The 18,879-nt window shown below is 33.5% G+C and overlaps 1 protein-coding gene across 2 annotated transcripts; it reads right to left on the bottom strand.

The window, feature by feature from the left end:
• Positions 1-112: 112 nt before the first annotated feature.
• Positions 113-16,107, bottom strand: LOC110637740 (CLIP-associated protein). 2 transcript variants are annotated; one of them, XM_021788048.2, is made up of 21 exons: positions 15,308-16,107; positions 13,727-13,882; positions 13,570-13,632; positions 13,388-13,456; positions 12,984-13,149; positions 12,323-12,484; positions 10,537-10,634; positions 7,876-7,950; positions 7,724-7,792; positions 7,543-7,628; positions 7,332-7,449; positions 5,885-5,983; positions 5,431-5,782; positions 3,455-5,250; positions 3,214-3,312; positions 1,987-2,091; positions 1,476-1,550; positions 1,332-1,400; positions 1,123-1,191; positions 854-955; positions 113-596 (listed from the first exon to the last, which is right to left on the bottom strand). In XM_021788048.2, exons 1-21 carry the CDS (start codon positions 15,638-15,640, stop codon positions 435-437), a joined length of 4,323 nt encoding a protein of 1,440 aa, XP_021643740.2. In that variant the 5' UTR covers positions 15,641-16,107; the 3' UTR covers positions 113-434. The 2 variants fall into 2 exon arrangements, with proteins under 2 accessions (XP_021643740.2, XP_021643742.2); XM_021788050.2 differs by lacking the exons at positions 13,727-13,882; positions 15,308-16,107 and having other exon boundaries at positions 12,984-13,167.
• Between the last annotated feature and the right edge of the window lie 2,772 nt (positions 16,108-18,879).

Below are 18,879 nucleotides of genomic sequence, written 5' to 3'. Positions count from 1 at the left end.
TTATCCTTGAATTCTTTTATCCCTAAATTTCTTAAAATAAAAATGCGTCTCGTGTTATAGTATTTTTTGAACCAAATATGAACGCATTTCACTAACATTATGAAGAATAAAATGTTTCTCAAGGGAGGGGAAACAGAACATTTCCATCTTCCCATATTACTCAGGCTGTTTTCGAAAATATTGATTACAATATTTGCAAAATAATACAAAATAATTTGTTTCCCACTAAAAGCACTCTCTTCCCTCAAAACCAAACAATGACAAACACAAGGGATATATGAAAATAGAAGAATAAGAAAATAAATATCTAAGAAGAACAAGCACTAGGCAAAAAGAACCACTCTCACACTGCATTCACACAAATATACAATAATACACAACAATGAATAAACCGATACCCTAACCCCACAAATTACAAACTCAACAAACCAATGCTAATCATGGCTAGCATCTACAGAGATGCCTGTTCTCGCTTGTGATATCCGATTAGCATATATGGTCACCAACCGCAACTGTGTGCTGTTAAGCCCCTCCAAGTATGGCAAAAATGCTTTCCCAAGCATTATATATATGTCTACCAGGCAGAAAACAACAGTCTGTACCACCCGACAAAGATATAACAAATGAAAAGTTAGAAGATTACAAAACCAAATTCAGTGTCAAAAGGAAACCCCTGAATATTTATTTGAGAAGAAAGTTGGTAGTGAGATGTCCTGGACAATATTATTGAAAGTAATCCTGGTAGTACTATTGCCAAAGTATTGATTAATCAGGTATTTTCTTATGAATCGGATCAGTTTGTAAAGTAAGAAAGATGAATTATTTGATGCATACAAAAACTAGTCTTTATTACCTTGCGAACATCTGCACTCTGATTTCCAAATGCTTCAAAAAGTGCAGGCAAAAATGACGGTAACTGGGTCATTAGCTCCTCTTGTGAAAGACGGCCCACAAGCTAAAGAGGAAAACGAAGGGCTTAATAAATATAATCCTTTATATCATTACAATTGCAAGTTACAAAACAGTGATAATGGGCATGTAAAGCATCAGTCGTAGAATAGTATAACATGTTGAAAATTAGTGATTCCAAATTCAGTTAACTTGTTCAAAGTTAATACTTACCTTTGTCAAACAGTTTATGCACGTAACAAGAGTTTTCTCATCCTCAGTAACCAATAAAGGGACAACCACCTGCAATCAGTTATTGAATGCATTACTTCACACAAAAGTTTAAACCCATTGACATAGGACGCACAGCTTTCATTGAAGATATTGCAGGAATAGGTGCCATCTCACAAGATACACATACAAAAAGTTTCAGAACCACATACACTTAAACATTTGAATGGATCATACTGAGACAACAAGATGCTCAGGCAGTGCTCAGCTTCATTAGAAACCTGAATATGGTATAAAAAGACTCAGACAAGAAAGCAAAGCAAAATAAGAGTCACAAAAGTGGTAAAAAGGTTTACTTTTGGAACAGCATCCTTCGTAACATGAAGCAGCTTCTCAATCACAATCTCAACGGAATCTTCCATTGCATCTTTCTGTAAACATGGCAAGAAAAGATAAAAGATTTTCTTAATGATTATTATTAACACATGGAAAAATTAACAAAAAATTGAGGTCTAAAGGTTAAAAACTGCAAACCTTTGCATTTTTTGCCATTTAATAAGCCTTTTAATTTTAGCAATTTTATACTAATTTCAAAACTTAGTCAAAATTAGACAAAATAGGAATAAAAATAACATTTTCTCATAAATTTTATAGAAAAAAAAATGATTATAACATGTCAATGACTTGCAATTAATTTTGACTACTGATTTAATGATGATAAAATTACTATTTTTAATCTCATTTGGATTGATTGGACAAAGTTGCAACTGAATTTTGAAATCAAAACAAAATTCCCAAAATTAACAGGTTTTGGCAAAATTGCAAAATCATGCAAAGGTTTGGATCCAAAAAAATAATAAACCATACCTGGTTTTTAAGCATTTCAACAATCAATGAAAGAGCAAGTTCCCGGATTGAGGACTCTCTGTCATCCAACACCTCAAGTACAGCTGTCAAAATTTGATTGAAGTACTGCAAATGATAGAATTACCATCAGCATAGAGCAATTGGAACAAATCATGTGCAAGAATTCTATTCAATTTATAAAAGAATTCTTATGTTTAGAATAAATTTTCAAGCGATAGATTCAACTGTATTCTTCCTTGAAATAAATAAATAAAGAATGAAAGTATTTTATTTCCTTTATTACCCTTATCTTGAATGAACTAGTAAGACGGGTAAATGTATTTTTATAGTTTGACAGTGGACTCCACCATTTGAGAAATCCCAACATTTATGGCTTGATTTCTATTTCTTTCAAACTCACACCTTTTTCAAAAATCTTCTAACACTAGTGAACTTTTTTAAACATGATAAGTGGGTAAATAAAATTCAATTGAATTGAATACCATTATTTATAAGGTTCCCAGACACAGACACACAGTGCAGTTTAGTGACAGAAAGCAAAAGGCTTATTCAATCTCAATGCCCAAAAGGGAGACAAATTCTCCAAAGAAGAAAGGAAACTATAAAGTTATCCTATGTCTAACTTATTAAAGATCACACAAAGTTGTTTAATGTAGTACCAGTAAATGAGGTGTTGATTCAGTTAGATTGTTTTGAAACCAATATTTCCGGGAATCAGGATACAGAAGAATAGCTGGCAAAAGTAGTAAAAGATAGGCAAGTTCATAGGTAATGAGAATGTCAAGTCTTCACAATGTTGCTGTGGCCTTTTCTTTCATGAGAACAAATAATAATTATCCAAAGACATACATATCACATAATAGCATAAAAAAGACTTGCATTATAGAAAATAATTTAAGTTATATTTGCATTAACAGTAGATACAGTGTCTTGCCAGTGTTTTCATGCGTGGGACTTGCTTAATTAAGACAGAAACTATGTACAAATCCTCGCACATTGCTGCTGATTCTAAAAGACATGAAATTTTTTTTTTTTTTTTTACAACATTGTTATTCAAAAATCCGAATAGCACACCAAACTTTCAGGATATAGTTATTTAATTGTGACTGATAAGAACCATTAGAAAAAGTAGTAATAATATGAAAAAAGTGTTGGGTTTGGGGTTGGGAGGGGGCGTGGGGGGAATTAGATAGAGAGGGAGAGAGAGAAACATAAAAATAAGCATACCTTGGACCAAACAAAGTGATCGTTAGCTATAGATGCTTCAGTTAACTGCTGAAGAGCTCCTCGCCTACTTGCAGGACTTTCATCATTATCTTTACAAATCTACAAAAGGCGGAAGATCTTCAAAACATCCATTCTTTATACAAGAATATAAAAAATTTTATCTAGATAAACAATTTTTTCACAGTATTTCAGTGGAAAATTGATTACTAACAAAATAAATCATTGAGGTTACAGATCTCACCAGGTGAAGAATTTGGGGAATGCTAGGACCTGAATCTGAAAAAGAGTTGATCTTTACAGCTTCAGGCTTATGATGATTAAGGTCCAAGTCAAGCGAGGCATCATTTTCATGCTGAATGCCTTCAGCATCCACCAAAGCTTCAGAACTCATCAGTCCGTTAATGTCCAGATGACGAGTAGACAAACCCTCCAAATTCAGGCTGTTGTCCACATTTTCAAGGCAGCCAGCCTGGGGTCCCACATTCTGTATGGTAGAATTGACCATGTAGGAAAAATCCCTAGTTTTTGAACTATGAATATCAACATTAGAACCATTCTCAAAATCGTGATACAAGTTCTCCTGATTTTCATCAGAAGCTGCTTGGCCAATGCTAGTGATCAGGGTTGATTCTTGGGTAGAACTCCATTTCCTGCCACCATCACCATCAATGGAACCAGCAGAATACCTTCCAAAGAACTGACTCTTTGACACACCAATATATCCTTCCTCTGAAGATGTTCCAACAACATCAGATGGGTCATAAGAGGACTTCGAGCGCTGTCGCTCTTTCTTGTTCTGTAAAAAGTTCATTAAGTCGACTTCAATACGAGGAGTGTACTGTTTAAGGGCTCGTCTCAATGAATTCTGTTCTTCAACTGACAAACTAAGAATGAAATTTAGGACAGCTGTTGGATCATAGTGGGAGTAAACTGATATAATGCATGTAATAGCTGCCTCCTTGAGCTTAGTATTTTTATCACGGGCTAGAGGAGTCAGCTTAGCTAGCCACAATTTCAGAATGCCTATGTTACCAGAACCTTCAGAATTCATTGCATGTTTGTTAAGGGAACTGATAGCAAACTCAATAACAGCCAATTTGGCCTTCGGTGATCGTTGTTCATCTAGTGAACGGAGCAAAGCTGGTAAGAGAGTATCGACACTGTACGTTTTGCTGACAATTTCCAGAGTTGTTGAGCAAGGTTGCCTAACTAGTTCCTTGGGATCAATTAATCGAGAAAATACATGAGGTAAGATCCTTTCCATGTAACTCTCAAAGGGCTTTCGGCAAGAGGGAATAATATCTGCAAGTGTTGAAAGAGCTGCTTGTGCAACTTTATGATGAGGATCATCCAAGTGCTGGAAAAACAACTTCATTACCTTCTCGAAGTTCTGGATCACCTCCTGAATACCTTTAGGCCCTTGCTGCAGCAAAGACCGGAGATGATTAAAAGCAGCAACTCTAGCATTCCAGTCAGAACTTGGACTAAGTCCCTCACTCAGTGCGTCAGTAAGAGATGCAGGGCCTTCTACATAATTTGACATCTCCCCAAGTGAAAGTTGGCTGTCATCAAAACTTCTTCTCCCAGCAGACATCCGTCCAGTTACATGCTTTCTTAAAAGTGGCCTCTGAAAGTTGGGAATGTGACTGTTCTGAGAATCCCTGAAGTTTACATCTTTGTAAGACATATCTACATACTGCCTGTCAATGTGTGGATTTGCAAATCGCCTAGCTTCCCTGATGTCATTGTTCTCTTCAATGGAACCTCTTTCTTGGAGTCTTTCAGAAGCCCTCTTAGCTGAGTATGATGAAAATGATGACAAAGTCTCAGTTGCCACGCTACTTTGACATGATAATTTAGCAGAGTCTTTGGAAGATTGAATTTGAGTGATGATATCAGACAAAACTAAGCCACCATTGCGGTTACCACTTTTACTGATGCTAGCAGTTGATTCTAAAGTTAGAGAGTTTGTGAGATGATTAGAAGCTGGAACAGTAGCCGGGAATGGTGGATCACGAGATGATGGAGGGTCAACTCCTGCACTAGGGACAATAAGAGAAAAATTCAGCCGCTCACAAAATGATTCAGAATTTAACTCACCAGACATCTTTGACAGATTTATTGCTACATTATTGAAAAAACTTTTCATATGCTGGAGATCACAAATTGATCTATCAAATGAAAGGATAAAATTTCATAGGCAAAGTCATGCAATACCTAGATCCAAACTAGATGACCGAAGAGCTGAAGGATTCTGTTTGTCTGATACTTCCAAACCTCTAAGCATGCTTTCAATTGCAGTGACCTTCTGTTTACTTGCATGCAGTACACTCTCCAGACTACGTTCAGTACCTTTACCTAGGGTCTTTGCTTCAGACATGAGGCCAGAAGAGAGAGACGTTCCAGAGGACAAGCTTGAAGTTCTATCTATTGCAACAATTGCAGAAGTTCCATATCCAGGTAAATTCCGAGTAGATGCTTGAGAGGCAAATGACAATTGTGCACTTCTATCTCGGAGGGAAGGAGAAGCATGTCGCCTATGCAAGCCCCCATCCTCTTCATTAATAATCTGCACATGAAAATGATTACAGAACAAAATAAGAGGAAAATTCCTAGCAATTAAGTGATGTAGATACATCCATTAGATAGGACCAATAAAAAAAAGATATACCCGTTGAATTACAGGATCAAAACATGAAAATAAGCGGCGGGAACGGTCCGGCCAAGTTTTTGCAAACATTCTATGGCACATTCTTGCAGTTGATCGCACCTGTCAGGTTACATACATTACGCATATTTATCATTCCTTTGAAGATATTACCCAACAATAGATGTTATGGCCAGCAATAACTTAAAGGGGAAAAAATTGCAACAGGGTTTCAATTGATACATCATAGCTCTTCACATCTAGAATATTTAAAAAGAGTTACAGAAGACTTTAAGGAACTACATTGAGAAAATTTTCATTGTTTATGACTCAACCAAATCCATCAAAGCAAATCATACAATAATAGAGAATATTCAACCAAACAAAGTTTCCTTTTTCAATCCCTAATTGTTAGAGCATCACAGGCAATATTATCAGAGAACAAGGAACATATACAAGAAAAACCCATTAAAGAACCCCTTAAAGGAGAGAAGAAAAATAATGGAAAATAGGCAACATCTCAAAAACTATCAATTTCATTTCATGCACAATTTCTCTACTTCAGTATCGGTTCATTGAATGACACCACATGAAAAATGAAAATAGTACCTTCTCAGTAAATGATTATAAACTATTCTAGATCTAGTTTTGACAATCTTAAGAAACTCTCAGCATTTTTCTACAGTTTAATTAGGTGTCAGAAATAGTACCTTCAAAAGTATTAAAGCACTCTTATCCTAAAGAAAATTCAGCAAAAATACAAATGATAAAAAAAGTTCAAAAAAAAAAAAAGCTACTGATAACTCAAAAAATAAGCAAGAGATGCTCCGTGGCAGAAAGGTAAAAGTAAGTGAAGAACCCAGCACTTATCCAGGAAATCCAAGAAACAAAAGAGCTAGCAACAAGGAAGTACATAATTTTGCTTTAATGTACATGCAAAGCTCTAAACCCTGAGAGAATAATTAATCCTCTAGGACAAAATGCTCCACTTAAGATATACCAGAACCAGACTACACAGTTCTGTGCTTTCCAGCCCTTTTCCAGCAATAAGCAATCAACAACTTTATCTCAGTATTTCCCTCTAGGCATGACCTACATCTAGCATGTACATGTCCCTCTAGTCACATCTTAAAGATAAACCTTGCATTTTTTTTTTTTTTTTGAGAAGAAAAAGGAAAGAAATACTCTTAATACTTTTCTCACAAGACCATTCAGGCTCCTCACAAGTCACAACAGGCACAGTGGAATACTGAAATTAAGCTCTTATAATTAAATTGTATTACATCCTCCCAGTTTTGTATTTCACCTACTAAATCCACAAGAAAACCTGTAGTGCATACGCATTGGCAATTTATGCCACAAAACATTTTGGGACTCTAGTCCCTGTCCTGAAGCCAAATCTGCATACTAAGCTGATCTTAATGAAGTTTCACTGCTAGCACAACAGTTGCAGAATTCTGAGCATAAATACCTCGCTCATTGCATCTGCAACACAACACCTTATCAGATCTTCATAAAGATCAGCTGACCGCTGTATTTCTGGAGCATCAGCCCAGTATTCTAGTATCAGCAGCGCATATTCACAACATCTGCCAAACAAATAGACAAATGGAGAAATGATCAAACTAGATAATAACAACACAAGAAATGCTTTCCCAAGAGAACAAACCACGTGGTCACACCTTGCACGAAGTACTGCACTTTTATCATTCTTTGCACAATCAGCTATGCGAGGAAGCACACGGGCAACTTTGCAGTTGCGTAACATCTGAAATCAGAAAAGGATGTAATCAGAGAACTGCATCTGGAAGACAATTGTAGCAATTAGAGAGAGAAAGAGAAAAAGGGAGAGTGGGGGGTTACCGTTTTTATGCAGTTATCTGCAGACTCTGCAATTACAAGTACAGTAATTACAACCAGCTTGAAAAGGACCTGATTATCATAACATAAAATAAAAGAACTTTTTGAGTACATTATGCAGTGTGGAAGAAGAAGAAGAAGAAGAAGAAACTTACAGGAATAAACATCTCAGCACACGCCTCAAAATCTCCCAAGAGTTCCTTCGATAAAAAGCATAACAGATGGCAAGCCTTGGAAAATGAAAAATTGTCTTAGAAACAGCGATAAATGGCCTCAGAAGGCTCAGATATCTTACGGGAACTAAAAAAATAAACATCAGCCATTGAGTTCAACAACACCAATTACACCAAGTTTTCAGGAGCTAAAACCTTGTGGAAAGAAATTGGCTGACAAACAGCTTGATGCCAAAAATAATTAATGAGCAAGAAGTAATTATTTTTGGTGCAAACACCTTAAAAGCAACATATCCAACTAGTTCAAGCTATAAGTACAAAAGATGACAGCAACTATTTTCGTCACTGCCTAACCTTTTAATAGCATTCCCCAGCATTTTCAAATAGCATGTGGAAAGAAAATGAAACCAAACAAAGTTCTATAGAAGGGGGTCAGTCTTGCATTTCTGGTCCCCTCCCATTCGGTTCTACTTCTAGCAAATGAAAAATATTGAGGCCCATTTACTTGTAGAAAACAGTTTTTGGTTTTCCATTTTCCGTTGTCTAAGAAAACTCCCATTTTCATTATCCATGGAAACTAAGGGAAAATATGCAAACATTTTCACCTATCAATAATAGAAAATAATTTTCTAATTCAAAAATTAAAAAAAAGCATATTTTCATAATTAAAAAAATAAATATTATAAAATATATTTAAAGACTTTATCTTTAAAATTTAATATATGTTATTTATTTATTTTATAATAATATGATTAACTTTTAACAAATAAATATTTTCCTAAATTTATTTTATAATAATAAAATTAATTTTTTGTCATTATAAATAAATATTTTCCTCAATAATTATTTAATTTTAATTATGAAAAAAGTTATAATATAATTTTAGCGAAAGAAAGTCATCGTTTTCTATTTGAAAAATAGTTGATAAATTTTGACAACTGTCCCTGAACTTATCTAGTTATAACATTACAGTCTCTCATTTTAAAAATGCAATATAAAACCCCATCAACTTTCAAATTTTGCACAGTAAAATCCCTCTAACCTCCAATTACTAGTTTTTCAGTTAGACGCTGACCTGGACAGTTCCAGCATAGAGCTTAGTCAGTATTTCTCTTTTCTCTCTCAAGCCATATGTAAATTGAGTCATTTTTCTCTCTATAGACAGAACAATTTTTCATGTGTAAAGAGAATAATTTTGCACTTTGCATAAGGGAGGAGAGAGAAATATTGACTAAGAGCCATGCAGGAGCCTTTCACATCAGTTTCTAACTGAAAAATCAGTAATTGAAAGTCAGAGAGATTTTACTGTGCAAAATTTGAAAGTTTAAGGGGTTTTATGTTACATTTTAAAGTTAAAGGACTGTAGTGTTACAACTATATAAGTTCAGGGACAGTTGTTGAAATTTATCCGAAAAATAGTTGGAAAACTGAACTTTTGTTATAAAGGAAATCAGTGGAAAACAACTTAAAGTTGAGTTGCTTTCCAAATCTTAAATTTTAGAGAACTGAAAAACTAGTTTCCACTTCTCCATTTAGAAAACTGACACATGTGAATACAAAACTTTATTTTTCAATTTTCTTAGAAAACTACTCCAATTTTCCACAAGTGAACAAGCCCTTAGTTTCACAACTAGTGTGCATCCAGAGCATGCTTAGGTTAATGTTGAGAATCGAGATCAATCCATCATCAAAGCAGAGCTAACTTCCAAAACAAGTTCATAACATTTCCAAAACTGTTGATTAGCAAGAAGAACATCTCTGAACAAAAGAACACCAGCAACTAAGAGGAGATCAAGAAGCATGAGCTTTCCTATTAATAGTCAAAAAAGATCTATCTTTTTATCAAGAGAAATTAAGCATGATAGTCATGGTCTGGCTGAGACTGTCAATTCTTTTAAGGCAGGTCTATTGAGCATCTACCTCTAACCCTTAAAACTACAGAGTGTAAAGCAAAGCAGTCTAAAGTCTAAGTACAATCGCTTGCTTCAGTAATAAATTTATTCATAGGCATAAACTATAAAGCCTCTATATAGGGCCAGCCAGAACCAGTAGCTCCAGTTCGGTCCAGTTTTGATCAAATCCAATGGTCCTTTTTTTTTTCAATTTTTTTTAAAATTAAAAAAATCTGGTTTTGAAACCCCCCACCCAAAAAAAAAAAAAAAGGGCTGGTTCCAGCACGGTTGAGTCATGATTTTGACCCATTTTGGTCTGGTTTCGGGTCTACCTCTGTATCAGTACTACACAAAAGTTCAAAATAGTCGCAAGCAAAAAAACAGTAAACAATGTGACTCCTCAACTCCTATGTGCCAACAACTGTGCTCCATTATGAAAAACTGTGGGTTTGAGTCCAGTAAATAACCATCTGAAAAGTCCAGACTCATCATATAATGAATGTGCAAAAGTCAATTTGCCATTTTATTTTTGCTACTCTATTAAACAATGTATGGATGCCTACTCTTCAACATTTCTTTATGCCTAATGCCATCATTTCATCATATAAAAAAATGATTTTCTCAAGCAATGTTAGTCATTTTGTGGGTTAGGGCAGAGTCCACAACTCCAAACTATAGCAATTATGGGCTGATCTCTCAAAAGAACAAATCTATGAATCACTATCTGGCAACAAAACAGAAGCATAATCACCTGCTTCACTATGCTAGACCTTCGATCAGATAACTGTGTACTTAGAGGGCCAACAAGTTGCTTTAGAAGTCCCCGAAAACATGAGTAATCAGCAGCACCTGATATGCAGAGATCATTATTATTGCTTTCTTGAGAAAAAATACTTAAAAAATCTCACAATGCATTCACTAGGTTCCTCTAAACATTCAAAGCAGGTTAAAGAACAAAAGAAAAGAGATGTAAAGAGAACATCAGCAAAAGCATTGTACAGTATAGTTAATCAGCATTATTTACAGCTCCCAGAAAAAGAAAAACAATCATTGGCAAAATATGACTTCTAATGTTTACGGTTGACATATTTGCTACAGGAATGATGTTCTAGGCTAAAAGAAACAATGTACACACATGCATGCACAAAGGACATGGAGAAGGGGAAGATAGAGACCAAGTGGAATGCAATGAACAGTGCTGCAAAGGGATGAATTTTTAGAACATATGGAATTAGCCACCTCCGTGAGATATAACAGTGACCTAATACCTTCAGACACCAATAAACACAGATTTTACACCCCATCTCAAGTGGCCCCACAACCCTCGCTAACCCTCATGATCTATTTTACAATCTGCAATATTCAATAATCATCAGCATCATTTGTGAAACATTTCACAAGTATCACAACCACTGCACTAGCAGATCTACATGGGGAAAAAAAAATTTAATGCCATCATATAATGAAAAATCAGTAGCACTGGTCATGACCAATAACTACTGTCTATCCCATTAACTGAACAACAGTCACAGCTGCAATTGCAGTTAGGTCAAAGACATAATGTAACCGTCATGACCATTGGGGCACAATTTAAGACCCAGAAAGTGCATCAAATGCATTGGTCTACAAGATTTGACTAAAAGTTAAATGAGCAACTAACATATTAGCACAAAATGGTAAGAAATGTATATTCATAATTTTTAATCATTACCTATCAACTATGTCCAAGTAAAAAACAAAGTAATATGAGATTGAAAATCTAACAACGATTAGCACACATGCATCCCAAAAGGTAGTACAAACACAGTAAATATTTAACATGCATTTTTCAAAGAAAAGATTTTAAAAAAATGCAACACTGTGAGCTATTTAAAATGAAGAAAACTTTTAATATGTTAGGCTTAGCCAAAGCAGACACCAAAATAAATTTAAAACCCTTGAATGTAAACTGAATCTGATTAACTTTTTTTTTTTTTTGCTTCTGGCCAGCACAATCAAATTAGATATTTGAGGTTGTAAGAGGCTTCAATGTTCCAACCTTTTCCAACATATGCTGGCCAGCACAATCAAACTATATATTTGAAGTTGTAACTTGTAAGAGGCTTCAATGATTACATGCACCTTTCTTTCTTTTTTCTTTTTTTTTTGAGGCAGGGGGTGCACAGCGCTGGGGCTTTAGATAATGGCACTAGATGTTCTTTTCCAGAACCTCAATTTTTGGGAGCTGTTACTCAACAATCATTACTATTCCAGAATTCCATCCTTTGATTCACATCTTTTAAACACTTCCAAGCAGACATTCATTGCATCTGGCAGCTTTCTTGAGTCTCTTTTTCTTTCTTTAATAAGCCACATTTACCCGTTTCTTTTAATCAGAATTTTGCTTCCATGTTTTGCCAAACACAATTAATAAACAGAATTCACCCAAAAGTCATGGATGAAACTAACAATCACCAAGTCTAAATCCAAAAATAATTTGACAGGGAGGACAACAGAGACATTAGGAGAGACCAAGAATGAGAAAGAAAAATGCATACGTCCTAAAACAAGACCCTCAACTCTCTGCATGGCAGCTATTCGTATGGACCAATCCTTTTCTGGAATAAGGGTAGAAGCAATCTTCTCAATTTCCCTGATTAGCTCCTTTTCTGAGTAAACCTTAATTGGCTCAATGGGTTTCTCTGTAACATCACTTTCTCCTGCATAAAATGGAATAGTAATTGAAATCAACACCAATTTATGCAATGCATCACAGTTTCTCTTATTTCTGCAGAAAATGGATAGATCTCTTGAACAAAGCTTCATACCACAAAGTGAACAATTGTTTCTGCAACATGCAAACTGAAATTTACAAATGTAACCTTAAATACAGTTTTACATCTTTCAGAAAGAAAAAGAGAATGACCATTAACTCCACAATATCAAAAGTTCCCAACAACTTGCTGCTCTTTGGTAGCATAAAAAATCCATAAACTTCCAAACCAGAACTTGAGGAAGACAAAAGGCACATAAGACTGGAGAAAACAATAATACATGATACAGGAGGAATATTATCTCTAAGAGAGAGAGACACACACACACACACACACAAGAAACTCTTACCAGTCAATCAAACCAATAGCTGGAATTTGTAATTTTTGTAGCTATTGACCAAGCAATCACTAATATCCACAAAATTCTAGATAAAAGGATGCTCACCTCCAAAAAGAGACATCTCCCTTGCAGAACTCTTGGCCTTTGGACTACTTTTCTTGGGGTTAAGGGTAATAGGCTTCATCTCTCCAATAGCAAAATTACCCGTTGGTCCATCTGAAGGGCGTATTTGTGGTTCAATCTTCTCTAGTCTAGCATTAATATCTTTCATCTGCATTCATATATTGTACTACAAAAATTTTAAAAATAAAGTAATAATAACTTCTTATATGTGAAGCAACACTAGAATACTAACCAATCTAGAGATTGAATTTCATGCAATACAACATTCATCTTAAACCGTGGCAGACTCAAGAATCAACACTAAACTAGCCTACAATAGCAAATTCAAAGAATATGGAAAAGAGAACTCTAAATAGGAACAGTTATACTATTATTTTGACATTCACCATAGACATAGGAAGATGATGACGGTGAAGCTCATCACGGAATTGAGGCCCTGCCTGTGTATACATATCCTGAAAGATAAATAGTTGGATTAATATGGCCAGAGTTCATCTCCCAAATCTACAAAGAATGCTTAATATAGTTAAGCTAATACAGGAACAACCATGCTACAAGTGCTACTAACCTCAATGCACAATATAGCAGCTTCCCTCACACCAGGATTTGGGTCATTCAAAATCTGCAAAATCTGGAAAAAGAAAAAAAAAAGTTAATTCATCTTGCTCTATGAATTAATCATATAAAAAATACTGGTATGCATCTGAAAATGATATTGATCCTACAGGCGGGAGAATAGCCCGTTGAAGAGGAAGCTCAGTAGCTGCAAAAAGACCGATTGCTGATGTGACAGTCCTAGCAAATTCTTCACGAACCCTCCAGCTTTTATGTGTCCAGGCATAAGAGCCTGCTCTCTCAACAACTATTGTTGGTGAAGAAACCTAAAAAACAAAAGCATATAATTTAAATCCTTTACTTGTTTTTTTTTCTTCTAGATTAAGTGATATGCTAATTATATTAAATGCTAAGAATAAGAATCACAGTTTTATTTTAAGTAAAATCGCACACAAAATATATGAACTTTCATCCCTAACAAGCAACACCATGAAACACTTCCTAAAGGCACTTAAACTTGCGCATAAGTTGGCAATTTATCACATATAAAAATAAATACACATATGAACATGTACAAGTGCACATTCAAGCACAACACACTATGATGTCAATCAATTCTGTGATGAAACTACATAATCCAAAAAGTAGTGACCTTGACATTAGCGCGAGAAGAAAAATTACAAAAAGAGAAAACTATTCACACCTAAATAAGTAAATCAAAACATCAACTGTATGTATAGTCATGACAGTCTAGATCATAAAGAGTATCCATTTCCTGAAATATTGAAAAACTCTGTGCTCAACAAACAACATTCATGCAAAAAATCCACATATAATGGTTTGATAAAATGCTCTCACATTTAATATTGATCACTACACCAAGGCTGTTATTATGATATACTTGGCATACATGATTAAATAAAAATAAGCAATAATTAAGTACTAAATGAATTTTTAGCATATAACTATCAATATGCATTGTTGAGATAAACATAATGTTATTGGATAAAAAAGACATCAAAACTAATTCCCTTAATTTGTTGGTTAAGTTATGGACAAGCTAGAGTCACTCAAAAGTCAAAAATATAATAAATTAAATGTGAACAATTTGTTTAGCTCGATATTAAGCTCAAACTTGGCTCAAGCTCAAATTATATTTAGAATGAACCAAATATAAGCACTGTGATAGTCAGCTCAGCTCAGCTCCAATACAGCACTAACCATTCATAGGAGACATATTTTCATATCGTTGGAAGACATTATATTTCATAAGAAAAACACCAACTTTTGGATATGAACTCATTAACTTTATCACATGCAGATTTATAATTGTTTCCTTATAGAAATTTAATATAACTGGCCCCCTAGGAATATAGTGGCTTTGGATGATCGGATTATCAAGTGTCATAATAATTGTAGAGTGAATGGAGGCAATTCAAATTAAGATAGTATTAGGATAATAACTGGTCAATTGTGCAGCAATTGTAGTTCACCCTGTTGGATTAAGGCACGCTTAGCTCTTTCCCCTCTTCATAACTACGCATTGCAATAATGACAACTCAAGCAAACAGAGACCGAGAGATAGTTACTCACCAGCATTTTCCTTTAATTACAACTATAAATCCTACAAACTGTGATCAAATAAACAGTAACAAATAAAACAATGCAATGTTTAAAAAAAAATAAATAAACCTTAAAAAATAAAAGGTATAGTCGGCCTTCAAAACGGTATACAATTAATAGGCAAGTACCTCCATGAGAGTGAGTAAGAGCCGTCTGGCAGCGTCTCTAACTGGTTGTTTAGCATCGCCTAACCGCTCAACGACGGCGGGGACAAGCGCATTGAAATGCAACTTCAAATGCTCACCGGACAACACAGCAGCCGAAGCCAAAGCCTGCAAAGCACCTTGAGAAACCTTGAAATTATTATCTTTCAAAAGATCCAAGCAGCAATCGACTAGAGAAGTGGTTTCCGCGGAACTCAAACTCTTCCTAGAAGCTTCTAGAAACTGGTGCAACCTCTCCACACCGGCCATACGCTCCTTGGTGTCCTTGGCACGCACCAGTTCCAGCACCTCCTCCATTGAAGAAACTAACAGTGAACAGAGGGTTTTGCGCTTGGATCTGGTGCGACAGGGCTCAGATCTGACACCAACGGACTGAGATTGTGAAGAATTAGAGCAGAGAGAAGCGAAATGCTAGTGGCTTAATCAGGATTAGGAAATAATTTGGATTAAGTAAGAGCGAAGTGAAGTGAGAACGAGAGAGATTTAGCGGAGAAGTGCCGTTAAATCTAAATTTAGAGGAGAAAAGCCAGTGTTTAGAGAGAGAGAGAGAGAGAGAGTAAAGGTTATAGATTGACGGAGAAGATGATACGCTAGACTATGTGGTTGTGGTTGGGGTAGGTGGGAAATTCGCCACCCCCTTTGGGGTAAATTTACGGGGATGAACCACTGTCTGACTGTGTTTTTCGTGGTTAATGGCTGGTATAACAGTTAAAAACTCTGCGATTTGTTCCCAAGGAAAAAAAAAATTGAGCGATTTGGTTGCTGGGTGGGTCGCTAGGATGGTGGTGGAGGTGGCCCATCTGGTTAAGAATTTGGATATCGAGACATGGAAATTTTTTGTCCAATATGTACCATGTATCAGTCCTATTTTACAATGGCTGCTAGTTATTTTGTTAAATTATTAAATATTAATAATTAATTATTTATATAATAATTTAAAATAAAAAATATTTGATAAAAATTATTATTAAATTAATTATTAAATATAAAAATAATAATATAATTTTATTAATTTTAATTAAAATAATTTTTCAACATCTAAAAGTTAATAAAAACAACTTAATCACTTTTTTAATATCTAAATATTAATTAAATATTATATTATAAAATAATATAAAATAAGAAAGATGGTATAAACACCGTGAAATAAAATTATTTAAAATTTATAATAAATTAAATTTAAATTAAAAAAAAAATCTTATGAATGTTTACCTCTAAATTATTTTAAATTAATTTATTATGTCCTTAATTTTTTTCTTTTCTTACTACATTGCGCAATTAGCAATTAAATATAAATTGATCCTATCCCTAGTGGCTTGTCAATATCCAAAAAAAAAAAAATCAACAATTGCCTCAATTATCGTTTATCATGCTTTAAATCTCTCAATAAAATGAACATATCATTCATCTCATTCTCTCTCTTCTTCACTCTCAATCATCAACTCTAAACTATAAATTAAAATTATTGTTACTTTATTTTGTGATTTAATTTTTTTTTATTTCTGTCTAAATTCAAATAATCTTGATAATCTAGAAACCAAAATCATCTATGCTATTGATTTTCTCACTCAAAATTGAAAGAAAATTGATTGAGAAAATTATGGACAACAATGTAAATAATTGTTGGTTGTACATAAAACTAAGCTGGTGGCGATGAGTGTGGCTTGGATATTAATTGCCTTCCATGATTAAGAAACGAAAATGTTTGTATTTTTATTAACAATGATCAGTGTGAAAATAAATAATAATAAGCAATAGGGTCAAAATCTAAATATTAATGTCCTTGAAAATTAAAGAACAAGATACCATGATTGATATTAGATATTAGTAATGGATGTAGTAATTGGATATTGGGATGAGGTTAGAAAATGTCTAGCCTTAGAGGGAATAATGTAAATTTCATTTCATGGGTTCACATTTCCATATAGAGCTCATTGCATTTAAAGTGAACTCAACTCAAATTTGATATCTTTCTCCCCCACTTCTTGGTGGAGAAAAGAGAGATTCAGTGAAAGAATGATTGATGATAGACAAGAGATGTAATTTTTATATCGGTTGATAATTAACTTGATTTCAAGCCATCATTGAAGTTGGAAAAATGCTAAACATAGTCCTAAGTGATGCAATGCATATATATATATATATATATATTACAATTAGCTTTGATTGAAATATTTACGCTCGGAGATTTCATAATTTTGAAAATATTATGATATTATCATTTTTCACATGTTTTTTAATTTGAATATATTAATTGAATTCCTAATGTTTTTAATTTAAAATGAAATATGCTTTGTGTATCAATTGCCCAAATGGATAAGGGTATGCTTTAAAATCAATGGATGTAAAAGGATTACTCTATCCTAATTAATTATTATCCACAAAACAAAGAACCAAACAATGCAAAATAAATGCCAAAACCCATTCTCTCCTCTCATATTTATCTCTTATAGTTACAAAATATAAAGATATTTCATGAATTATAAGGTACACCTAGTACATTAAAACGTATTATTCATTATTTTGTGAGTAATAATACACATGTACAGAAAATATTCAATAATTTACCCATTAAAGGAGTATGAGCTTGTCTTCTCTTAGATCTCTCTATTTGTCTCTTTCTTACCAATTACCATTCAACAGAGACTTGTCAATCTTCTAAGCTGTGAAAACTGAAGCATTGATTTAGAAATTTGCTAATTAAAAATATATGTATTTGTTTGTAGCATATTTTGGTATTTGTATTTTTAAATCAATTATTTTTTTTTATTTTTAATTATTTATTCCCTTCTTAAGTAATAAGAGTTTATTTTGTTTTGTATTCATTTTTATGGAATTGTTCTTCTTAATTGGATTTTATTTTGTTTCCTTTTTAGTTTTTAATAGAGTGTTTGAATATATTATTGTACTATTTAAATTGAGTGAAACGTGTTTTTCGCTAATTGATCAAATTAAATGTTATGTTAATACGATGAACTCTTTAAATCAAGATAATAATTTTTAGTTTTTTATATAAATTTATTTACATTGATTTTGGTTATATAAAATTATAGTTTAAAATTATATATATATATATATATTTTTCAATTAGAAAACAATATTTTTATTTTCTCTAAAAAAAATTATCCTAATGGTAAGAGAAATAAATATCTTATTCTAGGCCAAGGATTTAATTACTCTCCCATGCAAGTTTTACGTTTTCAAAAATTAACAAATTAGTGGATATTGAATAAATAAATAGATAAGTTAATGAAAATTAAATGAGACTAAAAAATTATAAAAAGAGTAAAATTCAAAATATAAAGGGACATTAATTACTTTATAGATAGAAAATAAATTTATAAGTTGATTTTTTTAATTTTTGATACAACAAGTTATCTTTTATATCTATTTTATGATTTATAAAATATTAATTTATTCGAAATTCGTATATGAGTTATCCCCTTGAGAGTACGGTATGCCTTACCACTGTACCCAATACTTATTGATCGAATAAATTGATTTTATAGCGCTGTCCATTTAAAATTTTGTTTTTT

Source organism: Hevea brasiliensis, chromosome 10 (genome assembly GCF_030052815.1).
Source record: "Hevea brasiliensis isolate MT/VB/25A 57/8 chromosome 10, ASM3005281v1, whole genome shotgun sequence".
Lineage (NCBI taxonomy): Eukaryota > Viridiplantae > Streptophyta > Magnoliopsida > Malpighiales > Euphorbiaceae > Hevea > Hevea brasiliensis.
The sequence above is the reverse complement of the archived record's forward strand: the minus strand, read 5'-3'. Positions and strand labels throughout refer to the sequence as shown.

What these genes read in the sequence shown, in the direction of transcription:
- LOC110637740 (XM_021788048.2), bottom strand. Translation starts at nt 15,640, where the DNA reads ATGGAGGAGGTGCTGGAACTGGTGCGTGCCAAGGACACCAAGGAGCGT. An exon ending in GGTCTAGCATAGTGAAGCAG is followed by an intron (nt 7,951 to 10,536) that starts GTGATTATGCTT and finishes TCATTTTCCAAG; the next exon opens with GCTTGCCATCTGTTATGCTT. An exon ending in TTGAAATGCTTAAAAACCAG is followed by an intron (nt 1,551 to 1,986) that starts GTATGGTTTATT and finishes CCATGTTTACAG; the next exon opens with AAAGATGCAATGGAAGATTC.